Source organism: Abrus precatorius, unplaced genomic scaffold (assembly GCF_003935025.1).
Source record: "Abrus precatorius isolate BTA unplaced genomic scaffold, Abrus_2018 Scaffold10, whole genome shotgun sequence".
NCBI lineage: Eukaryota > Viridiplantae > Streptophyta > Magnoliopsida > Fabales > Fabaceae > Abrus > Abrus precatorius.
This window is the reverse complement of record NW_020874292.1, coordinates 22834979-22859048: the sequence shown is the minus strand read 5'-3', so window position 1 is coordinate 22859048 and position 24070 is coordinate 22834979. Positions and strand designations below refer to the sequence as shown.

The window sequence follows — 24070 nt, the reverse complement described above, 5'->3', positions numbered from 1 at the left end:
CTGACTTCATTAGATCTCGTCTTGGATCTCTCTTTTTAAACTTTTATTAAGTAAATTTGAACCGTATCATTGAATTTTACATTGAAAACACAAAACAAATTTTTGAATTTCTTTAAAAACAAAGATGGTAGTGAGTTTGAGAGAATATAATATGGCTTCATGTGAATAATAATTATGTTCTTTCTTAACCTTAAAAAGAATTATATTAAAGAAAAACTTATTTTAAATATCTAAGAGATTGATCCTCTATCTGCAAAGTTTATTAAAAATTAATTTTTAAATATTCAAATTTTTAAAACTTATTATAACAAATTATTTTGCTAACTTATTTGTGAGTTACTTAATATGCTAACTCATCCTAACCTTTACCTTAATTAATATATTTATAGTTGTGTTGCCATATATTTTTATGAAAATTAAATTGATTGATGAGAAAAATGTTTAACTATTTCTTTTTTATGTAGCTTTTAAAACTAATATTTTAAGGACAAATTTGAAAATAACGTGTAAGAAAACCATAGTCAATCATATTTATTCTTTCTTTTTTAAAATTAAAAATAGTATTTAGAAATAGAAATCAAACAATTCTACTTTGTAATCTCACACAACAATAATAATAGTAAGTTTTTTTAATTCTTGTAACTGTGATTAAATTTGATTTACTCAATAATACTTAAATATAAGAAATAAATTATAATTTATTCAATATTTTTTAAAAGATCTAAAAATTGTTGTTTAATCTTAATTTTTTTAATTACTATGTAAATGTATTTGTCTTAAATATTTTTAAAAAATTACAACATAACTATTTTCAATTAAGAATATACAAGAAAAAAAATCTCCCTTTTAATTTTATAAATTGGATCTTGGATGATTATTCTTTTAGGCAAATAACAGATAATTCAGAAACATCCAGCTGGAATGAATTCCATGCAATAATGCATTCAAGAAAGCCAGAGTTATATAAGCTATTATCAGATGTAACATAAATATTGTTTGCACTTTTCCATTAATTACTTATGTGCAAAAGAATATTTCTTAATAATATGAACAGTACTCCATTCTACAGATTTAAATATCTAACAATAACTATTTTTAATAAATATATATATATATATATATATATATATATATATATATATATATGCCTGGACAAGGAAGGATTTTACACTATTGACAGAACATATATACGAGTCTGAATTGAAATGGGGTTTGATTGGTTATGGGAATCAGCAATGAATGTCATATGCTGTCTATGCTTCCTTCCTAAGTAAAAGTCATGAATATAGAAATACAATAAATTTTAAAACTATTAGATGCAACTCGTCTATGATATGATTTATAAAATTAATTTCAAATTAACATGAAATAAAAAATTCAAATCACAAAAAAATTAGTTTAAAAATGAGTATAAGTTATCATAAATATAAGAGTATGAATATTTATTGATATGTCACTTAATATTAATATAAAGTTTTAAAATATAATTATAAAAATACATAGTAATCATGACACAACACAAATATTATTTAGAAGTGCCGATACTTAAGTTTCTAATTAACTCCTTAGTATTGTGCGCTTGGATCTGAATTTTTTGCAGCAAAAAATTGATTACACCAGGTTTAATGACAATTCCAACAATCTTTTATATTAAAATACTTATATTTATTATTTTTTAAATAAAAAATGAAATTATTTAAATCGTCAGACGCTCTCATTAATGATGTCACTCCAAAAATGCTTGTCGTGTACTCCCATCATGAGTCATTTCTTTCTTTGCAACTTCCAAGCCCAGACCCGCATGCTGCTATTTGGTGGGGGTCGTTGGAGAGAGCAATTGAAGAATTATAAAAAGAATTTAATGATAAATATCGAATAATAATAAAATTTTATTAAAAAGAGAAAAGTATTATTATATTTTTATAATTTTAATATAATAATTATATATATTTTTATAAAAAAAATTATTTATGAATATTTAAATTTAACTTTAAAAACTGAAATTAATAAATTTTTTATAAAAAATTAAAATAAAAAATAATATTAATTTAAAATTTAATTTTGGGGTCAATCAGGGTATAACCATTCCGTGACATGGAGTTTGCGGGTGAATGGAAGGAAGGGAGAGGCCCCACTTTCTTCCGTATCGTGAAATAAAGAATATGACTTATGAGAACATGGCATTGGCATAATGCCAATGTGTAATGGCCGCAATAGCCGCAATTTTAATCTGGTTACACACTTTCTCATTTATTTATTCAAACTAGATAATTAGCCGATGTGACAAGTTTTAAGAAAAATACACAATAATTAAAATTCTTTTCGTTGATGAACTGGTATTTTGTTTTTAACTGTTGAATAGAAAACTTTTATTTATTTCAAAATACTACACGATGCTAATCATAGGCAGCATATGTACACATAATCCTCATTGAATATTATTATATTATTTTAACTTCTTCAGCCTTTTTATTTAAATATTACAAATTTTGACTGAAATCTGTTTTTCTTCTACTGTTTAACTCTATTTTCGTTTTCAAGATGTTATGAATTATGATACAAATTTTTATTGACTAGAGAAGAAAGCAAAAAGAAAAAAAAAACTAGGTATAATTCGAAATATAAGTGGTCGATGACTTGGGTTAGACTTGTGCAAGTAGAGTAGCGAAGCCAACGTACAACACAAGGGGAAACCAAAAGCCATGCACAGCAAAGCATTATAAATAGGACACTGCTTAAGGATATTTAATTTATTACTGAAGCTATAGGCATATATCCTTTTTGTTTTTTTGTTCCCAAATGGAAATTCCTTTATCCTCTTTTCAGAGTAGAGTTCAAAAGATTAAGAGAAAGATATTCTCCTCTGACATTGATCTCTACTCATTTGTATGTCCTTCTGCCTATGACACTGCATGGTTAGCTATAATACCCGATTCAAGAAACCCTTCCCACCCTATGTTCAAGAATTACTTGGACTGGTTGCTTAACAACCAGAAACCGGAAGGGTTTTGGGGAGAGTGTGACACCTTTGGCCAACCCACGATTGAATCCCTTCCTGCAACTCTTGCTTCCATGGTTGCACTCAAAAAGTGGAACACTGGCAAGCTACTAGTAGAGAAAGGTATAATCATGGTCGTTAGAATATTTTATTACTAGTAATGTTACTTAGAAGGAATGATTTTTTAACCAATTAAAATAAATATTTAAACATAGAAGTAGAGAGAAAATTATCTTGGGAGAAATATTGTTTGTACATTTAAATATGTTTTTCTTGTACAACTTTTTTTTCCTTTTTTATATGTTTTTTTCATTTATTTTCTTCGTTAAACATTGTTTGTGTTAAATTTTTATGCTATTAAATATTATGACTTTCATATTTGTTTCTTTAAATATCATAATATTTCAAAATATGAGAGAAAAAATTAATGAATTTTTATAATATTTAAGTAAGCCAAAAAGTAAGGTAATTAAAATAATCGATAATAGTCAAAATATACTAATCACTAGTAGATGCACTGTATAGTTATTTATAACATGAATTTTTATTTCGTATATTTTTTAAATTTCACTTAAATTTAAATATTATAAAACATACAAAAAAATTACAAAAGCAACAATGGTACAAATTAGGGAAAAAATGATCGTTGTAAAAACTTTTTAGTATTTACAAATCACTTTTTAAACATCAATAATTGATCATTACATAGTCTACCATGCACATGATAAGAATAACTTTCAGAGTTTGAGCTTGTATCTTGAATGTGAGCTTTTATTTGGTGGGTAAAGCATCCCCATGAATCCATGATGACTTTCACGGCTTAAGCTTATTTTCTTGTTCATTTTATAATTTTTTTAATTATTACATACTATTTCTTAAACATTAATAATTGATCATTACATAAATTTTTCATGCACATGATAAAACATTCTATAGAGTTTTAGCTTTTATCTTGTATTGGTGCTTTTATTTGGTAGATAATAAAGCATCTCCATGATGAGTTTGACGGCTTGAGCATATTTTTACTCTTACATATATAAAATTAAATATTTATCATGTATCATTTTCCAGTTCATATATATTAAATTTTATATAATTTAAATATTTGTAACTATGCTATTTTAAATTTAATTTTTTATGATTTAAAAATATATTATTAAATAAAATAATATAATATAATGAAATACTTATTGGTTTATTTTTATAAGTTTTTGTAAAGTTAATTAATTTAATAAGAACTTTTAAATTAACAGCTAAATCTCTCTCTCTCTCTCTCTCTCTCACACACACACACACACACACATATATATAACAAAGATTTAAATAACAAAGATTTAAATAACAATCATACATAAACAGGTATACATGTTTTTAAGTTTGGTTATTTTTAATCTCAAATGTAATTTAAATTCATAAATATTACTTTTAATTTTAATTACTAAAATTTGAGATTCAATTTGAATTTTTTAAAGTGGAATAATTTAAAATAAATGTAAAGTATTTTTTAAATATTGGTTAAAAAATAAACATAACAAATACTTTAGAAAAATATTATATATATATATATATATATATATATATATATAACTATTTCATACTTAATTTTTAAATAGTAAACTTGTTAACTGTTTATATACCATTGAACGTCTAGATTAACTGGCATTATATTGTCCTTATGTGGAGGATATACCCCTGATGTGGCCTAAATAAACGAAATTTTTAAAAATCATGAAATCGCGTTTACCATTTGTCATCTATGACAGTAAAGCTTGCGTGACATACTGTTCTTCTAGCTAGCACTTTTTATGCTTTTCTTTTTTCTCGTCTTTTTCTTATCCAAATCCACCTTTCTGTCTCTCAAATCGTTTCATCTTTGATCGATCTCAATAATCAATTAATCGTGACCCCAGCTTACACAAATTCGTCTTCCCTCATCATTAAACAACTTTTCGTCTTTATTAAAAAATTAGTTCATACACACCACTGAAAAAGATACAAGTTCATACACACCTTGACCATGTTTATAAAATTATAATCTTATTTTTCCTTCCTCTATTTTCAATATATTCTACTTAGGGTTTTCTTGCATATATAATTTCTGTCTTCCGTTTAGCTAAACATGGAATTCATAAGCAGTGTTCCTCTTCAATTTTTCATTTTTGCTTCCGCTTACCACAAAGGCACTCACATTTGATAATTAATTAAGGATATGATTATATTCAATTCACTCATTTAACTTGATAAATCATTTAGGACATTATTTCCTGAATTTGTAGGACGGTCATTTATTCGTGGAAACGCCGATAAACTGCTCAATGAAGTCAAAGACGATTACCCTCGTTGGTTCTTCATTGTTCTTCCGGCCATGGTTGAACTTGCCGACACAATGGGTTTAGATGTTGACTTCCCCGAAGCATCAAGGGATAAAATGTTATACATCTTTAGCTGTCGGAGAAAATTTCTCAACAACAACGGGTACTTATAATTATCCTATATCGAAATGCTTGTGAATTCATTGAATCTTTAAAAAATGCACTAAAAACATTCCACAATTGCATGAATACATAATTGTAGGCATGGAGTTGAAGGAGGTATACGTTGTTACCCTCCGTTACTGGCAAACCTTGAAGCTTTGCCTCCATCATATGTGAGTGAAGAAGATATAGGTAGAAATTTGAGCAGCGATGGGTCATTGTTCCAATCCCCTTCCGCCACGGCAAAAGCATTCATGGCGTTTGGAAAGAAAGAATGCCTCACGTATCTTCAGTCCTTAGCACAAAGATGCCCAAACGGAGGTTTTCATCGTATCATTTAAAAATAATTCTTTAAATACACATTTAAATAAATTATATATCAAAATACATTTTAATTGTTTTGGGTCATTTTGGCCTTTTTTGGGTCATGCAGTTCCACAGGAATATCCCGTGGACGAGGAACTTATAAAGCTCTGCATGGTCAACCACTTGCAGAGGTTGGGGTTGGGCGAGTACTTCAAAAGGGAAATTGACATACTTCTGACACAACTTTATAGGTAAAACCCATCTTCTACAATACATTATAGGATAGCTCCCATGTGATTCAAAATATTAGACACCAGTTGTGATTCTTAAAACCTATGTTCTATTTAATAAATCAAGTCTTATATTATAAAATTTATAACCTAAAAATATAATAAATACATTTTAATAAAATTTTATTATTATTAGTTCTTTATCTTCATTTTTATTTAATTATAAACATTATAGTATTATGTGAATTTCTCAAATTTAACGAGTGTTTTTGTGATTTTTTACATTAAAATTAATTTCTAATTGATAATTCAATTAAATAATATTTTTTATTATTTTAATTATTATTTATATAAATTTTTAATCAATATTAAGTATAATAAAAATGATTCATACTACTTACAAAGTTTGGTCCATCTCCTAATAGTGTTGATAAATATGCTAACTTTCTATGCCTCGATTGCCAAAATAATATTAACCAGCTGATATATTTGATTTGTACTTGATTTTAGGAATTATAATATGGAGCAAAATTCACGGGTAAAAAAAGAACCCAATTTGAGTGCCGCGCAGCTTCACAAAAATTCTCTTGCATTTCATCTCCTGCGGACTCATGGACACAAAGTATCACCATGTAAGGCAAAAATTCTCTCGTTGTATGTATCAATATATTAGTCTTTTTTTCAAATTTAAATTAATAAGTTATTTTCTAAAAAGTTTAAATTATTATCATATTATTTTTTAATGATTTTATAGTTAACTTAATTTTTTATAATTTTTAAGAGACTAATTTTGCATAATATTAAATCATTAAAGAACTTATAAAAAGACCATTAAAAAACTAATTCACTTATAAATTTTTTAATGAACTAAAGTAAAAGTAGTAATAAAACGTATATTTAAAAACAATTTAATGACAATTTTTTAGAAAATCAATAGGATGATACATGAAATTTTAAAATAACAATTTAAGAAATTCTCTAATTTATAATGCAATTTTACAAAAAAAAATGTGTACGAAACGTGCCCCCCCCCCCCCCCCCCCCTCCTCTCTGTCTCTCTCTTTATTTTAGGCACATACCAAACTGACTCTGACTAAAAATATGTCTTATAAATGCAGTAAGCTTTTGTTGGTTTCTACGTCACGATGAAATTCGAGCTCAAGTTGAGAAAGATTATGAGCACTTCTCAAGTGCATTGCTTCACGTCTTTAGAGCCTCAAATCTTATGTTCTGTGGAGAACATGAACTTGAAGAAGCTAAAACCTTTTCAAAAAGACTAATTGAGAAAATCATTTACACAGAAAATGGACACCGACCACAGGTCAAAGCGCGCTTTCTTTTTTGTGGCCGGCCATTATGTTTGAACTCATGATCGACAACACCAATCATTTATTGGGACTATGTATCCAATTTCGATTGTGTGTGTGTGTGTGTGTGAACCTTCGCATAACTTACATATAATTTGAGTTGAAGTTTAATTTTTCTTTTCTTATGAGTACATATTAAATGGGCCAATTTGAAATCGAAGGATGTGGAGAGTTCACCTCCTAATTTTTTTTTTTGGAGACCAAGAAAAGAAAAAGTAGAATGTGATTCTTTACTTAATTAATGAAATGAAACATTGAAGAGATTAGGTTTGCAATAACAAAATTTTTAATTTTATATATTTACATTTGCACCCACTTAACTTATATGTAAACTATTGTTACTAGAAGATTTATTCTTACAGAAATCACAGCTTTATAGTACTAATATATAGTAATGAATTGAAGTTTAACCTTCAGACTTCAATGCTTGAATTTGTAGATGGAGCATGAGTTGAATCTTCCATGGTTTGTTCGCCTGGATCATTTAGATCACAGAACGTGGATAGAAGATAAAGACGCCAATGCTCTATGGAAAGGAAAGGCATCATATAATAGGTATATACGTATATATAAAACAGTTACGTTTCTACTTATTTATCTTCCATTTCAACACAATTATAAGACAAATTTTCTATTTGTAGGATATCATATCACTATAACGATGAATTGCTACATCTTGCCACACAAAACTTTGAGTTCAAGCAATCATTATACAAAAATGAGCTGAAGGAACTGAAGAGGTCTAGTACAGTGTCTAACATTTTTTTCCCCTTTAATCAAGAAAAAAATCATTACTACCTTCAAATTTTGAATATAATTACTCAATTGGCTCATGGTGCTTTGCATTTCAATTTTGAGATGTAGGTGGGCTGAAGATTGCGGGATTAGTAATATGGGATTTGGCAGAGAAAAAACTACTTATTGTTACTTTGCTGTTGCTGCTGCAACTAGCTCATGGCTCCCCCATGATTCTTACGTACGAATGCTTGTGACTAAGAGTGCAGTTATAATCACAGTGGCAGATGATTTCTTTGATATGATGGGGTCTATCAGTGAATTGGAAATTCTCTCGGATGCAGTTGGAAGGTGCAAATTTTCTTACTTCTCCCACATTCCCTGTCTCTTTCACATTCACACACTTTCAAAAATTGATTGCTTGTGATGAAGTATATCCCCAAATTTTCACTCAATAGCTTAACCATTCTTCAAAATATTAAAATCTCTAATCTAAACTTTTTTGTTTAAAACAAAAGATGGGATTCCAGGGGACTAAGTGGCCACAGCAAAGTTATATTTGATGCCCTTGACAATCTTGTGAGTGAAGTTACTAGTAAATATCTCCAACAAGAAGAAACAACAGATATATCACACAACTTGAAAGATCTAGTAAGAATTACAAATATATCTAGTTTTCAATATTTATATACTATCAAATTTAAATATAGAAGTGTAATAACATTGGAAAATGTATTGCATGTATGAAGTGGCATGAAACTTTCCTTTCGTGGCTCATAGAAGCACAGTGGAGCAGAAATAGACACACACCATCCATTGATTGTTACCTGAAGACCGGCATGATCTCCATTGCCACACATAACATAGTGCTTCCGGCATCATGTTTTCTAAAACCAAGCTTACCAACTAAGAAACTCAGGCCAATCCAATATGATCCCATCACAGAATTGCTTATGGTCACTTCTCGCCTTTTAAATGATGTAGAGAGCTACAAGGTAAACTTATCGAGTTAACTTGGAAAAAGAAGTCATCTCTTTTTTTTTTTAATTATTGATCTTGTTAATATTAGTTCTTAAGGTTCATTTTAAGTATTTAAAATTAATATATATTTTTTTTTATTAAAATCACTTTTTTTAATTATTGATCTTGTTAATATTAGTTCTTAGGTTGATTTTAAGTATTTAAAATTAATATTTTTATTAAAAATAAAAATATTTATTAAATTAAAAATAAAATAAATACTTTAATTTTTAATTAAAAATACTTTTTTTGAATACTTGTAAAATGAGTGATATTCACATCTTTCTATTTATTGTGTATTTATATTTAATTGACTTTTCATGGAACTCAATTCGACTTGGTTATTTTGTTGGATTGTGATGTACTTTTGCAGAAGGAAAAGGAAGATGGAAAATTTAATTCTGTTTTGGTGAACTTGATAGAGAACCCGGAACATGATATTGAAGATTCAATTGCTTTTGTGAGAGAGATAATTGAGAAAAAGAGGAAAGAGTTCCTTGAACATGTTCTGATTGATGGACTATGTGATTTGCCTAAGCCTTGCAAGCAACTTCATCTATCATGCTTGAAAGTTTTTAACATGTTTTTCAACTCTCGAAACATATATGACTCCAATACAGAGTTGGTGGAGGATATAAACAAAGCAATATATCTTCCTTTGAGCAAAACTAAGAAGCGTCCTTCACTTCATCCACCCCCAAAGAAGAGTGATACGACAGCAAAATTCCAGTTTGGTTTGTCGTTCAAACAACATAATAGCAGGATGAGTTTCACAGCACATCAAGTTGCTACTTCTACCTTAAGAAATGGATTTTGCATGACATTTATTGCACCTAAGATTGGGCTTGGCTTCATTTAAATTAAACGAAGAAAATCTAATTATATAGAAAATATGAAAATCTTCTACTATGTCTTCTAGCCACTAACATAAACTATATATGTGTGTGCATTGCATAATGTGAATTAAGATTAATTGGGTAAGCAGCTCGCGACTCTATGGGAAGCAAACTGGAAGAATAAAGATGAATTTCAGTGTTATTTAAAGTGTGTATGTATTGCAGTTATGGTTTACTATTATCCAAGTCAAACCATCTCATCTTAGAAATTGTTTTATGTGAATGTTGTCAACTTTGTGTCTATAAGTTCGTTTTGTAAAATTGTTGCAATGCTGAACCAACATTTGGGAAGACCTTCCAAGTGCAATAGCCAGCTCAAAAATAAGCGTTTCAATTGCTTCAATTGCCTCTCTTTAATTTGTATGTTTAGTGGGTTTTATGGGAAAAAGTATAAGGTGATTTAGGACCACAAGGTGCTTTGCACAAACTTATTTTGTGTTTTTGGGTTTATATTCGTTACTATTAAAGAATACTTGCTCATGAATTATCTACAATAGGCTATATTCTGACAAATAATAGATTTATTACATGAAGTAACATTGCTATCATTAATTGATATATATAAAGATTTTCTTACACTAGTTGTTGTGTAAGTTTAAAAACTTTTATAATTTATTATTTTACTAGTTATTAGTTATAAATTAAATAAAAGGTTTAGATCAAGTATTAAATTTTTTAAAATTACATTAATATAAAATATTTGTTTATATATATATATATTATTGTAAAATAATATATTTAACAACCTAAATAAATAAAATTGAACACGTTGACTTAACTTGGGTGAATTTTATGAAAAGTGAGACCAACTATTTGTCATTATTTGCCTTTTTTGTCATAATTATAGAAATGATATAATACTGAATTGGCAATGATCTAATGCAGAAACTACATGTAGATGAGCCATACAAAGTTTTCAAAATCAGGACCCATTAAATGGAAACCATTTTCAACTTACTTTAGCGAAATAAGTCTGTTCACCAGGAACCTTTATTTTAATCAAACAAATTTATATGCTAATCAAATAATTATAAACTAGTTGAAATTACGGTTGAATATTAACACTATATTTGTTTTGTATTCCTTATTTTACTTACAATATATTCTTATTGAGTAAATTGTTATATATTAACTTCTGTCTTTAATCAGTCAAGCTTTTTATTACTTCCATTTTAAATTTATTTTAACAATTAAAATTTTGTCCATATAAATTAAAAGTGTATAGTATTAATTAAATATTGGCACTACACAGATATTTTTCTAACTTTATCTTAAATTTTTATCATCCAAGAAAAATACGTAACAATTATATAGTTTTAAATAAATTTTTACCTAAATCGTTATAAGTAAAACATTTTAATAAAATGAAATTTAACTTAGACTGGGAAAAAAAAAACATTTCAATATCTGTAGCTCCCATTTCGATTTATATGTGTGTGAGATCTAGATAATAAATTACAGAAGAATCTATTTGCCCCACTTTACCTATTAGCCAGAATTATATATATGACAATAGTTGCTGAGTTTATGCATTAGAAGATTGCTTTATGAAGCCTCTCGGAATTTGATTGATTTATTTATTTTTTTTTACATGCAGAAGAAGATCCTTTTCATTTAGAAAAAAATCAACACCTTTTTACTTTTCATGATATATTGGCTAAGGATAAACTGAGAAAAAATAAAAAAGAAATAACATTGACATCTATTTTTATTAACTAATATTGAGGGGGAAAATATTGCTCCGGTCAATCGAAACTAGTAACTCTTTTATTCATTATAGATTATATTTGTTCTTAATTGGTCACTTAACATTTTGGTAAGATACACGCTAGTATTGCAAGACAAGAGCAAAATCTTCTTTCAGGGATTCACAAAGACCACTCAGTATACATCACAGTCTTGGTTATTATTTTGTGGAGGGTGGTGATTCTCCGAGAAGAAAGGAAGAGAACAATGCCAGTGAGTTGCTTGGTTTGAAACAGGGCACTGCATGGCCAGCTCCTCGAAATGTCGCAAACGTAAGTCCCTGATATTCTTGATACCACCCACTAACCTGTTCCAAGGAGAAAATATGTATATCATTTGAAAATAATTGACGACATCTATTAAGTATCAATTTTATATCTTTACAAGATATTAAATTTATGATCATTATTTTCAAGTTCGTATTTAAAATACTTTTGAATTTGGTAGATAGCATAGTTTTTTTTTACATTCACAGTGTACTGAAATAAATTCATAATTTATGATATGTGATATTTGAAAATGTGATCTTCGAAGATGCAATCAAGTTATTTCGATACAGAAACATTGCCCAAACGAAATCCCAAAAGTTAATTAGCAAGTATGCCATGTACGAATTTTTTTTAAAATTTAAGATAAATTTAAACATAATGAATAAGAGACATTTTTAAAATTATAATATAAATATACATAATTAATTTTAATAAATAGGCATAAAAATATAAAAAAAATTGAAAAGAAAAGAGTATATATATTTTTTAAAATAATTTGAAAGTATAATTAAACGATATGAAAGGAAAACATTACAATATAATATTCACAAGTAATTAAAGCTGAGATTTAGAGAAAAAAAGTCTTAATATAAATAAAATCTTTCAAGTTAATTTGAAAGTTGTTTTTAAAATATATCACGATTCACGTGCTACAAGAAGAATGATATTATAAAGAATGTTCTCTTATATAAAAATAAAAATATAAATTTATAATAAAGGTGATTTCTTTTTAATTACCATAAAACTTAATATAACTATTTTATCTTTTCAACATTTTGTCATTTCTTAGAACGTCATTATATACACAAACTGCAATTATTTTTACTGAAGATTTTGTTTTAACTTAGATGAGACTTTACTAAATAAGTTAACACAGTTGGTCAACCATATTTTCAAAGTTAATGAAGTGTTATTATAATTAAATTATTTATTGAGTAATGCTAATAATACATTTTTAGTGTATTTTTTATTATTAACTAAAATTTATTAAAAATTAAAAATTATGAGAAAAATATTAATTTAAGAGTGAGAAAAAAGTAAAATTTTTATAATTTTTAATAAATTTTAATTTATAATAAAAGATGGGTTAGAGATGTCATCAGTATTCTTCTTTTACAGTTTAAGTTAAGTAACGAGAAGCACAAGCTAGAAATTAGGCAGCATGGCTTCAATCAATTCATGAGCTTACCTCCTTTTCATGGTACCAAGGCCTCCATCGCTTAGTAATAGGCAAACCTAGCATATTTAAGCTGTATCTTGTAGACAACACTGGCACTCTACCATCGGTGTCTCCACTGAACGGTCAACAATTAAAGGAGAAAGAAACTATGAGAAAAAGTGGCACATGGCCTTCTAATCTGCATGTTGAAATTGAATAGTATATTTACCTGTAAACCCAAATCCTAAGTCCTGCTGAAATAAGCTTCTTGTAAATTGGGATAACAGAAGGTTTTGATTGTTTCCAGCCCTTGAATATTTGTTGGCTGATTTTAATTAACAATTAAGAGAGATTAATTTAGAGAAAATACAACAAAATATTTTATGAATTCTCACATCATAAAATAAATGAAGTTTTTCAAACTCTATATAGATATATAAATCCACTTCTAACTAACATGACCAAATGAAAGTGAAAATAGACAATAGTGTACTTGCAAATGCTCCAATTCTTCAGATTGTGACCGTCACTGGCATGGAGGGCTTTCTGAACATCTGGTCTATTATAAAAAGTTTTAGCATAGTCATCCAGACATGGGTCATAACCACCCATGATCCGAGGCAGCTAGTCAACCAAAGTCACAAGTGTTAGAACAGCATATACCTTAATGTATACTATTCAAAATTAGTGATGAGTGGCCATCAATATTTATTTTTAATAAACTATCTAATAAAGCATATTAAAACATTCTTAACCTATCTATAGATAGAACTTCAGTTACAAGTTTCTTAATCCCATTATAACTGAATTGTCTCATTATTTTTTCTGGGACCACTTACCATTTTAGATGAGTACTTCATGACCATTTGCATGGTTTGATCATTTGAACGCGCTGTGCTGGCAAAGCAGACAGAGGTGTAGAGGCTGTAGATATCAATTTCATTGTACTGTTTGAGTACTTCATCCACTCCTTTGCTACAATTTTTATTACTCCATGGATCACTGCTGTTAAAGTCACAACTACTTCTGATTGTTTTGTAAGTTTCATCAGATACCACTGCATGGCTCCAAGCATAATCAACTAGACCTAACCAATCCTCAGCATCAGATGTTTCAGGGTTGCCCAGCTGCAAAAATTGAAAAAGAATAATTAACTTATGTTATTTTCAATCTAGTGTGGTTAATGTTAAATTAATGAGAAGGATTAATTAACTACCAGAGATTAGACTCTGAATCATAAATATTGATGACAATATATACCGAATTTTCTTTGCACAGATGCTCATTGAACATGATCCATGTGACTTGTGAGTAATAGATCTATTGTTCAAATCATACCGATGAACTATAGACTAGCATAGAGATAGGCTGAACTACAAGGGAAATATTCTTAGTAAAGTAAGATTCTATATTTTTCTTACTGTTCATTTGTTTGACGCAAAAATCACGTTAATTTGAGGTCTAGGGAATTTATTCTAACAGTAACATGTTTGACTCTCTTTTTTTGTCTTGAAATTAATTTTGCTCATCGCAGAATCAATTTTAAGAGATTTTTTTTTGTGTGTGATGGCAATAATCGATTTTAAATATATTTATATTTACACTTTAAAAGTAATTCTATCTTAATTAAATCATTTTTTAAACTTATGTTTAAAACATCATTCTCAAACACAAATTAATTGTTTTAATATCAATTCCTTTTGTAAGATAAATCATACTTGATTCATTTAAAATTAATTTTTTCGAAATCAGAAATAAACGGAATATTATAGGTTAGCTTTATTTGCAATTATGTGTGTAGGACTGTACCAAAATGCCCTTGAGATCAATGTGAAGGGAAGGGTCCTTGTTTCTATCGTGGATGAGTTCAGCCAGCTCTGGAATATACTTTCCTGAAAAGCATGCATGTTTCATGTCAATTTAGAGGACTAAAAATGACGAATTCATCGATCTGTTGTTAATTTCAATACCTGCATAGCTCTCCCCAGCTATGTAAAATGTCCTTGTTCTATATGATGGAAATTTGAGGAACCAATTGTGCAGAAAAGTGTAAGTATCATTAGCTGTTTCAAACAGTGGAGGACAGCGCACAGTTAAATTTGTCAGAGAATTTTGCATAAGCTAGCAAGGAACAATATTAATTAATTGTAAACTTCATTAAATAAAAAAATTAATTAATTAATTATTCTCTAAAATTATGTCACTTTTTGTTTAAATTCTTATAAAATAATTATTGAATTTTAATCCTTGCATTAAAAAAACACGTGATTTAAATAAAATTTTAAAGGGATTAAAATTAAAATTAATGATATTTTTATGAACTAGTTATTTATTTAAACCACTAAAGAATAGAAACAGATGCTACTAATTACGCAACAAACAAAGATATTTAAATTAAGAAAAAACCTGTGAAGTCATCTCCCAGGAGTGCATATTCACTGGTTGTATTTGAGTAGGAAAAGCCAACCCCAACAGGAGATTCCAGGAACAACATGTTGGCTTCTGCATTGTCACGATTTACTAATATCAACAATTCTAAGCATCAATTAACGATGCTCTGAAGGGACCGTATGATAAAATTAATGGAGCACTAGTGTGTGATTCGACATCAGAATTTTATCATATATAATAGCATAGAAAGCAGTAAGGTAAGGTAGACTATGCCAAAAGATATAACAGATACAACTTTAATTTTCTAATATATATTAATCTCTCTTTTGGAGACTTATCTCACATCCTCCGACAGTGGTATTTTTGTAATAGATGTGGTGGTGGCCCTTGTAGGGGGGGTACCTTGGTTCCATGAAAAGTTGTTAGATTTAAGTCCCTTGCCATCAGTGTCCACTAAAAATGGGCCAATCTCCTGTGTTGCTCCATATCCCACAGAAGAGCAGCCAGGACCTAAAAAACACAAGTTGTCAGAACATATATTAAAAGAAACAAACACCAAATGAAATCAGCCGGATTTTGAACTTTTTCAAACAAGCTCATAATAAAGCCACCTCAAACTCTCCCCCACCACTTACCAAAAGTTCAAGAATATGAGGTCAAATTTTATCCATATATAAACTTGTTAATAAAGTATCATTTTTACAACATGTGCAATATTATATTAAATAATTTTTAATAAAAATTTCCTATATTTACTTTTTTATTCTATATAATATTACATAACAAAAAATTCGACAAAATATTTATAAATTTCCTTAAAATATTGATTAAATATTTCAAATAAGATAATTTTTATTCAAAAATATATTGTAGGTATATTTTTATTATCATTTTAGTATTTTAATATATTTTTAAAATTTATTAATAATTTATTAAATAATATTTTTAAGATATTAATTGACTAAGACTTAATTTCTTATTCGAGTTTTGTTCTGGCAACCTTCAAAATTCTCAACATTGCTTATATTCACCGCAACTTTATTTAATTAATTTTTTAATTATTAATTTGATTAATAAAAAGTTAAATTATACTTTAAATTTTTACATTTAGTGTATTTTATATTAAAACTATATATTTTGGCTCTACATAAAAAAAATACAAATTGCTTCTTTTTAATAAAATTATAATGATATTAGTATTATTTTTTTTTATGTAGAGACTAAAATAAAACAAGTATGTTATGCATAGAGAAAATGCAAGGAGAATGTTTTTTTAAAATGATAGAAAGAAATCAAATTTAGTATTATTCTAAAAATTGACAAATTGTAACAATTAATTTATGAATAAATTTTTAATTAAGATGTGATCGATAAAACTAACAAATAAGTTAAAAAAATTAATCAATTAAATTAAATGTATTTTGTAAAATGAGTTGTTATATTACCTAATAAATAAAAATAATAAATAAAGACATGATAATTAAGTAAATCAAAAATTCAAATTATTATTTATATATTTTTTATAAAAAATATAATTTTCATATTTTAATATATTTAAAATTATTTATCATCTTTAAATTAAGATAATTTTTTATTTGATTCTTAATTATAAATATTTTACTATAAAAAATAATCCTCAATAAATTTATTAAATTATATTTAAGACATAAATAATTTAATATTATTTAAAATAATAAATATTATGATATTTATTTTTTATTATTTTTGATTTATTTTATTTTTTCAATGTAAAAAAATAATAAAACATAAAAATTAAATGAATAAAACAAGACAAAATCAGTTAAAAAAAATAGTATAAGTAATGTTTAAAAAAGTTAATAATTATTCATTTCAGCTACTCTATCAAACAATATTATTTTTATGAAATAATGTTTTTATGCAGAAAAATAAGTTTTTATCTGTCCGGAATATCTTGCCAAATATATTCTTAATTATGTCATTCTCAAAGACAACAAAAATGAAAAAAGAAACTAAAGTTTTGATTAAAAATAAGTGAAAAACATATTTAAACTTAATTAAAATAGGCAAGGGAGACTGGCAAAAGCAAATGATGAGCTAGCTTACCTCCATTGAGCCACAGCACCAATGGCTTCTCTTGAGGATTGGTCATGGCCTCGTAGAACCAGTAAAAGAGAGCTCGTCCATTGGTTTCGTTGACTGTAACGTATCCAGCATAGTGCTGAAAATCTACACGAGGCTGTTCAGGCAAGTCAGTCACAAGATCACCATTATGCCCAGAGCTCAATTTCATCACCCCACCCTTCAAAAATAGAAAAAGTATAAAAGCCAAAGTGTAGATGTTATTATCCATTTATATTAGAAATTGAATATCTTGCTTCTACTTGATTGATAGACAGAGAGAGAACTACGTACCTATTTATACTGATGAAGGACTACTGAGTGCTGTGGGTAGAAATTCTAGAAAAGTAGATAGGATGGGAGTGTCCTACCTGGCAATGTCTTTATCCCTCTCTTCTTCACAGCCTCAAGATGATATGACCCTTGTCATGGGTGTTTATGTAGCTTCTAGAGCATTCATGCATGCAACAAAATTGGTGGAACCACCAATTCTGGTAATAAACGCTGCTTCTCCTTGAATAATTATCATGTAAGATCAATATTTCAGAGACGTTATAGTCCTTTGCATTTTAGAAGGGGGAAACAATGTATGATATGATTGATTGTCCTAATCTTTACCAAATATATTCGATAGATAGGTATTTCATATTTTAGAATTAATAGCCTTCCCTTTTTCTTTCATAAATTCATCTTTATTGCATATTTATAAATTATTTTTTAAAAGTAACATAATTTTTAATTTATTTTCTTATTTAATATTATTTTACTATTTTAAGATAGATATATTCTTCTCTTCATTTAAATAAACAGTATAACTCACTTTCCGTTGTAAAAATATATTAACTTATTAGTTTTTCACATTCTATTACATACGATAGTTATTTTTAAATATTTTAATAATTAAGTATGATATTGAGAAAATTATTAAAAATTAAATTAATATTATTAGCATTTAAAAGCTTTTTTAAATTAATCCTATTTAATATGATTAGTAATTAATTTTTTATTTTAATTTATTAAATTAAAATATATGATAATCTTTTAAATAAAAAATTTAAAAATTAATCTAGATACTTTTTTTAGTTTTTTAAAATTGTTAAACTCACATAATTTAATTTTTAATTTTGCAAAAAATTTACTTTAGTTCTTAATATTTTAAAAAATAGTTATTTTAATTTTTTACTTAAATTTTTGTTGACATTTTATATTAAAAATCAAAATAAACATCATTTTACAAAATCATAAATTAAATTAATTTTTTTTATAAAACAAAGAACTAAAATAATAGATATTTACAAATTTAAGGATTAAAATAAAAAATATTTATTATTTTAATTTAATAACATCCAATACAATGGATGAGAACGTCACTAAAGTATAACTGGGGGGAACCTTGTATAGATACAAGACAAACTAAGAAGAAAGCAAACAAACCAACGGAAGGGACGTTCTCCATTCAATTCAATGCAAACCACAAAAGTTGATTTCAAAAATTGTAAACATTTAAAAAAAATTATTGGATTGGATTGGATTTAGATCCTATGTATTTTGAAAACTATCCAATCGAAACTAAATTTATATATGTATATATAATGTTATTTATAAAAACTAGCATTTCACTCTTAAATTATACATTAATAAAATTGTAATACTTAACTATTTCTTTATAATTTTATTTTTAAACTTTTATCGTATTATTACTTCTTTAAATACATTTTATTATTTTGATTATTATATACGTATATTTTTTATAATAATATAAAATTATTGTTGTATATGATACTCTTTATATAAATTTTATATTTTGCATAAACAAGTAACTTTATTTTTAAAAATAGTGTAGTTGAAATGATAAAATAATTTATTTATTATTTTTAATTAAATTAAAAATAAAATTATCCAACCTAATTTAAACTGATTTTGATTGGAGTAAATTGGATTGAGTTTTTTTAACTGAACTAAATTGAAACGCAATATAATTTTATCTAATCCAATCCGTGAAAACCCTTAATACTAATTAATATATTATTTTTCGGATCGAGATTTCTAAACTGAGAGTGAACCATCTTTTTCCTTTAGATTTATTCTAATATTTATTCTGCAATCATCAATCCCATCAAATGATTTCTGAAAAAAATCTATGCTTTGTTATTTGGCAATTGATTCTATGTTATGTATGAACAGCGTATTCTAAATGACAAACGTCTTCAACATGAGCGAAGGAGAATTTATCGGTTAGAATATTTATGACACTACTACTTGTTTAAGAATCGATTATATGTGTTCTCAACATTAAACATTTCATCAAAGTACGTCAAAGATATCAAGATAGATAAACCTGGATGGAAAGAGATTTATCTTTCATTAATTTAAGGATTCCCCCATTTAATATTAATTTTTTTTAAGGATTGATTTTGCTTTCATATATTGTTGAAAATATGCTGATTAGGCGTATGTTTAGACGTGTCTCAATTCGTTTCCTCATTGTCAATGAATTCCTTTCCTCTCTTCGATGGGATGAGGGAAATCAATAAAATGAACGCACTTTTTTAGGTTTTTTTTCTTTTTAAAGTTTAAAACTATTCATGCAGTTTTAATATATAATTTTTCTATTAAAATCAATTACACATTAAATTATAATACGCTCTCTTCATAAATGTTTATCCTTTTATTCTGTTCTTTCTACACCATTCTTAATTTTTATCTTTCTTATTAATACATATATTTTTCATTTTTGTAAATTAAATATTTTTTACAACTATATATATTTCTGTGTAACTGCATGATGATAAATATTTCAGCAGGGTTGGAATTATAAAGCATTCCCTAATACCTCTATTGGTTAAGTTAAGAAACTAATTTTAGAAAGTGATGACAGCAACTATATCCACGCTAAAAATAATGTTGTCAAGTCTTTATTCTGTGCATATATAGTCATATCAAAAAGACTATACAAAGTCACAACGCAAGCAGTGTATATCTTCTTTCTACATATTGACCAACGACCATATTCTTGTTGATTGATGAACATATCATAGAGGGAAATTGCATTTTGGTATATATTCCAAAACGGTCGTTGCCCTCTAAAATATGTAATGAAAAGCTAGCTATTTTCAAGAATCTCATCATCGCAAAGTAGAAAAGCTGAGTTTTGTGGCGAACCTTGTGCGTTATGACTTGAACTAGGGGAACCCTAAGTGCTGAGAGATATGCAAGAAGTTATCAAGTTGGTCGTTGAACAGTGACCATTGGATTATTCCAACTTTGTTAAGTTCAACAATGAATGAATATCATCTTTAAATTATTCTTTTTTGTAATTAATTTCTTTCTTATCCCTTCTAAGTCACTTTTTTTAAAGTAGTTCTTTAATTTGACAATCTGAAATAAGAACAACAATAATAATTTTTAAAAAAAAGATAAAGAAAATATGCGAATACATATGTTTAGTAAGATTCCGACCTGAAACATTTAGAACAATATTGATTCTTATCTCCAAACTAGCTAGCTCAGCTGTATAAGTAGGACTTAGGTGATGAAATTAGCTATATAAACATCATACACCTACCAAAAAATTGGGTCCATCAAAGCATTTGCCACACATATATAACATCAACTTGACATTTATTAGATAATAGATGTTCACCCCCAGTTCAACAGTAAATTCATTTTTATATATTATTTTATTGATTCAGGATCACCAAGATGGACTCTGATCAATATAGAAAAACCTGCACCGGTGTTAAGCTCAAAGTGATTATAGCTCTGCTCCTTATTTTAAAATTAAAGTATATAAAATGCGGCATGAGTAGAGAACAGATCATTTCCCTCTTTTGGGTGGGGAAATTGGTGTATGGCCATTTACCTTGATCAAGAACGAGACACGTCTTTTCATGTGGCAACTAGACACTGAACATTAGTGTTTACTTCGTCAAGAGTCAGAGGACAGATTAACATTTAACGATAAGCATCAACATCTTAATTAGTCCCTTTGCAATTTTTAAACAGCTTATAATCAATAACCAAAGTATTGCTAATTAAGATAAGGCGCACTTTGTAAATGAGAGATTCATACAGGAATCTGGAGTCAATTCATTGTCAAATCAATAAGAAATTGTAATCAAGAGTTAAGGGCCATGCAGAAGAGGGTGCATGAAGAAAGTGGGAGGAACATAGTCCACAATTTATATGAGCGATGCAAGTGACTTGTAAGTTGTAACCTTTATCTTTTGTTACTGAAATAATTACTTCATCCACTGGGATTTACAGCACATGCATGTTTGCCACCCAACAATTTATGTTAAAAAAGCATGAAAACTATACCAAATCAGTGCTTATTTCAATTCTTTTTTAACACAGCAATCCTTTGCTCAAGCTAGTTTGAACTTGATCTAAAAGATTTAATACATGCATGTAAAATTCAAGCAAAAAAGGTGTGCATGCATGTGCAATAGATAAAGCGAAAGTCGAGGTGTAAACGGGGAACAATGAATAGTCAACTGACATGGTGGAATTAAAGTTGGTTTCGTTATACATCTTGACTATTATTATTTACTTTGCACTCTTCTTCAAACCCTTTCTCTAGTTAAAATTTTTTAGACTAGCATGGACCCATATCCTTCTTGGTTCTTCAGTGGCCTCGTGTCTCTCGTTTGCGGAGAAGAAAACTGTTAAATGGTTAATTAATGTAACAAATAGCTTGCTCATACGTATAAACCTAAGGGAATATTATTCCAATAAAAAAAATAATTCAGGTTTAATTCTTGAACTAATCATTTTGTGTTAAACTCACTTTAATTCATAAAAAGAAATCATGATCATTTCAAACAACTAAGAACTCAGATTAGAAATTACTTCGCAGAAGGTGACTATTTTTCTTCGTTTTATATGTGGCTGAGACTGAGTCAAGCTACTTATAATTTTATTCGTAACCATTTTCATTGTAACATTACCTGAAAATCTTTATGTCTATTCATTTATCTCTTCATAAATATTAGATAAAAATGATTTTTGAACACCAAGATAAGACACAGCCTATGGATAAAAGTATTGCTAGCTCAATGTAGCATGTGGAAAAAACAGCAAATATAAAATCTACATTCGCTTTTGCCATTATGAGTTGGTACTTAAGCACTATTAGGATCACACGTTTTAAAAGTAAAATATTAATGTCTCTTTTTGATTGGTTGTCTGACCAAACCGAAACACGAAAAGACACTCTAGCAATTTAGCACGTACGTGGGACAAACTGTGCACGAGGATCTGCATTGACCAGATAGTGGAAAATCAGATAAGCCTCGCTTTCACATTGGTAATTTTTTTCAAATACCTAACTTTTTACATTCAAGTTAATTTATTTTTTTGTCACATTATTAAGAACATTTATGATTTTTGTCTTCATCTTATCTCTTTTTTTTTTCCAAGATATATATATATAAGCCCATGTCAGCAAAGTTTTTTCTAAAATTATATGAACTTGTATTTGATTTACACGTGAGAATAAAAGTCATCATCAGATCACAATATTTTATGACTCCTTTTTTATCAACTTCAAGATCAATAAAGAAAAAGGGACAACTGGGTTACAACTGTAAACATAGCTCCACTTGAATTCAAACGGGCCATGCTTAAATTCCTTTTTCTGTTAGATTCGCAAAAGCCATAATAATGTTAATGTCCACCGTTGCGACTCTTGAGCATAATATTGGATGAATACATTATTCAACGAAGAGATAAAAACAAGTGAACATAGTAAATTGGCAGGTAAATCTCCAAGATGAATATGTCTGTATATGCTGGCGATCTAGAAGTTCTACAAATCAAAAGTGGAGAAAGAAAATTCTCATCAGACTGAGAACTTTACAGATAACCAAATTAATTCAGAACTCAACACTTCAAGCTCATACCCGTCTAGAAGGTAGGGTTGACAATTTGGACCAAAAGCAGCTGGCAAATATACTTTTGGGTTAGATTAATTAGGCTAATTTGATTTTAAGTTAGAATTTAGTTAGCCTAACCATTTGCAAAGACTACGAATTCAGCAGATTAGCTCGGGGACTCATGCTTTTTGAAAAAATTATATTTTTAATATTAAAATTTTATGAATAAAAAATAAGGAACATTTGCATTTTCAATTTTTTAATCTAAATATACAAGTTTCTGATTAATGTTTTGCTAGTTTCGTTTCAAAAATTGGGCAAACAAACTGACTTAACTCAGTGCAGGATTTAAACTGAATTGGACTGGATAAGAATTAGATTGAGCTAAACTTATTTACATTCAACTCATACTTCATAGAAAATCAAATTAGTCAAAATATTATATTCGATCATTTCGACTACCCTATTACAAGGATAGATGGATAGCCCATTTTGATAACGTA

General features: G+C 27.6%; 2 protein-coding genes across 2 annotated transcripts; one reads left to right on the top strand and one right to left on the bottom strand.

Moving 5' to 3' along the window:
• Positions 1-2799: 2799 nt before the first annotated feature.
• Positions 2800-9989, top strand: LOC113852067 ((E,E)-geranyllinalool synthase-like). Its single transcript, XM_027482324.1, has 12 exons — positions 2800-3121; positions 5275-5473; positions 5573-5793; positions 5906-6029; positions 6519-6640; positions 7127-7329; positions 7815-7930; positions 8017-8115; positions 8240-8461; positions 8629-8761; positions 8860-9105; positions 9504-9989. Exons 1-12 carry the CDS (start codon positions 2800-2802, stop codon positions 9987-9989), a joined length of 2493 nt encoding a protein of 830 aa, XP_027338125.1.
• A 1943-nt stretch (positions 9990-11932) lies between these two features.
• Positions 11933-17923, bottom strand: LOC113852066 (serine carboxypeptidase-like 31). The gene is made up of 10 exons (XM_027482323.1): positions 17677-17923; positions 15994-16101; positions 15607-15702; positions 15171-15263; positions 15010-15092; positions 14040-14327; positions 13694-13824; positions 13430-13525; positions 13231-13336; positions 11933-12079 (listed from the first exon to the last, which is right to left on the bottom strand). Exons 1-10 carry the CDS (start codon positions 17921-17923, stop codon positions 11933-11935), a joined length of 1395 nt encoding a protein of 464 aa, XP_027338124.1.
• Between the last annotated feature and the right edge of the window lie 6147 nt (positions 17924-24070).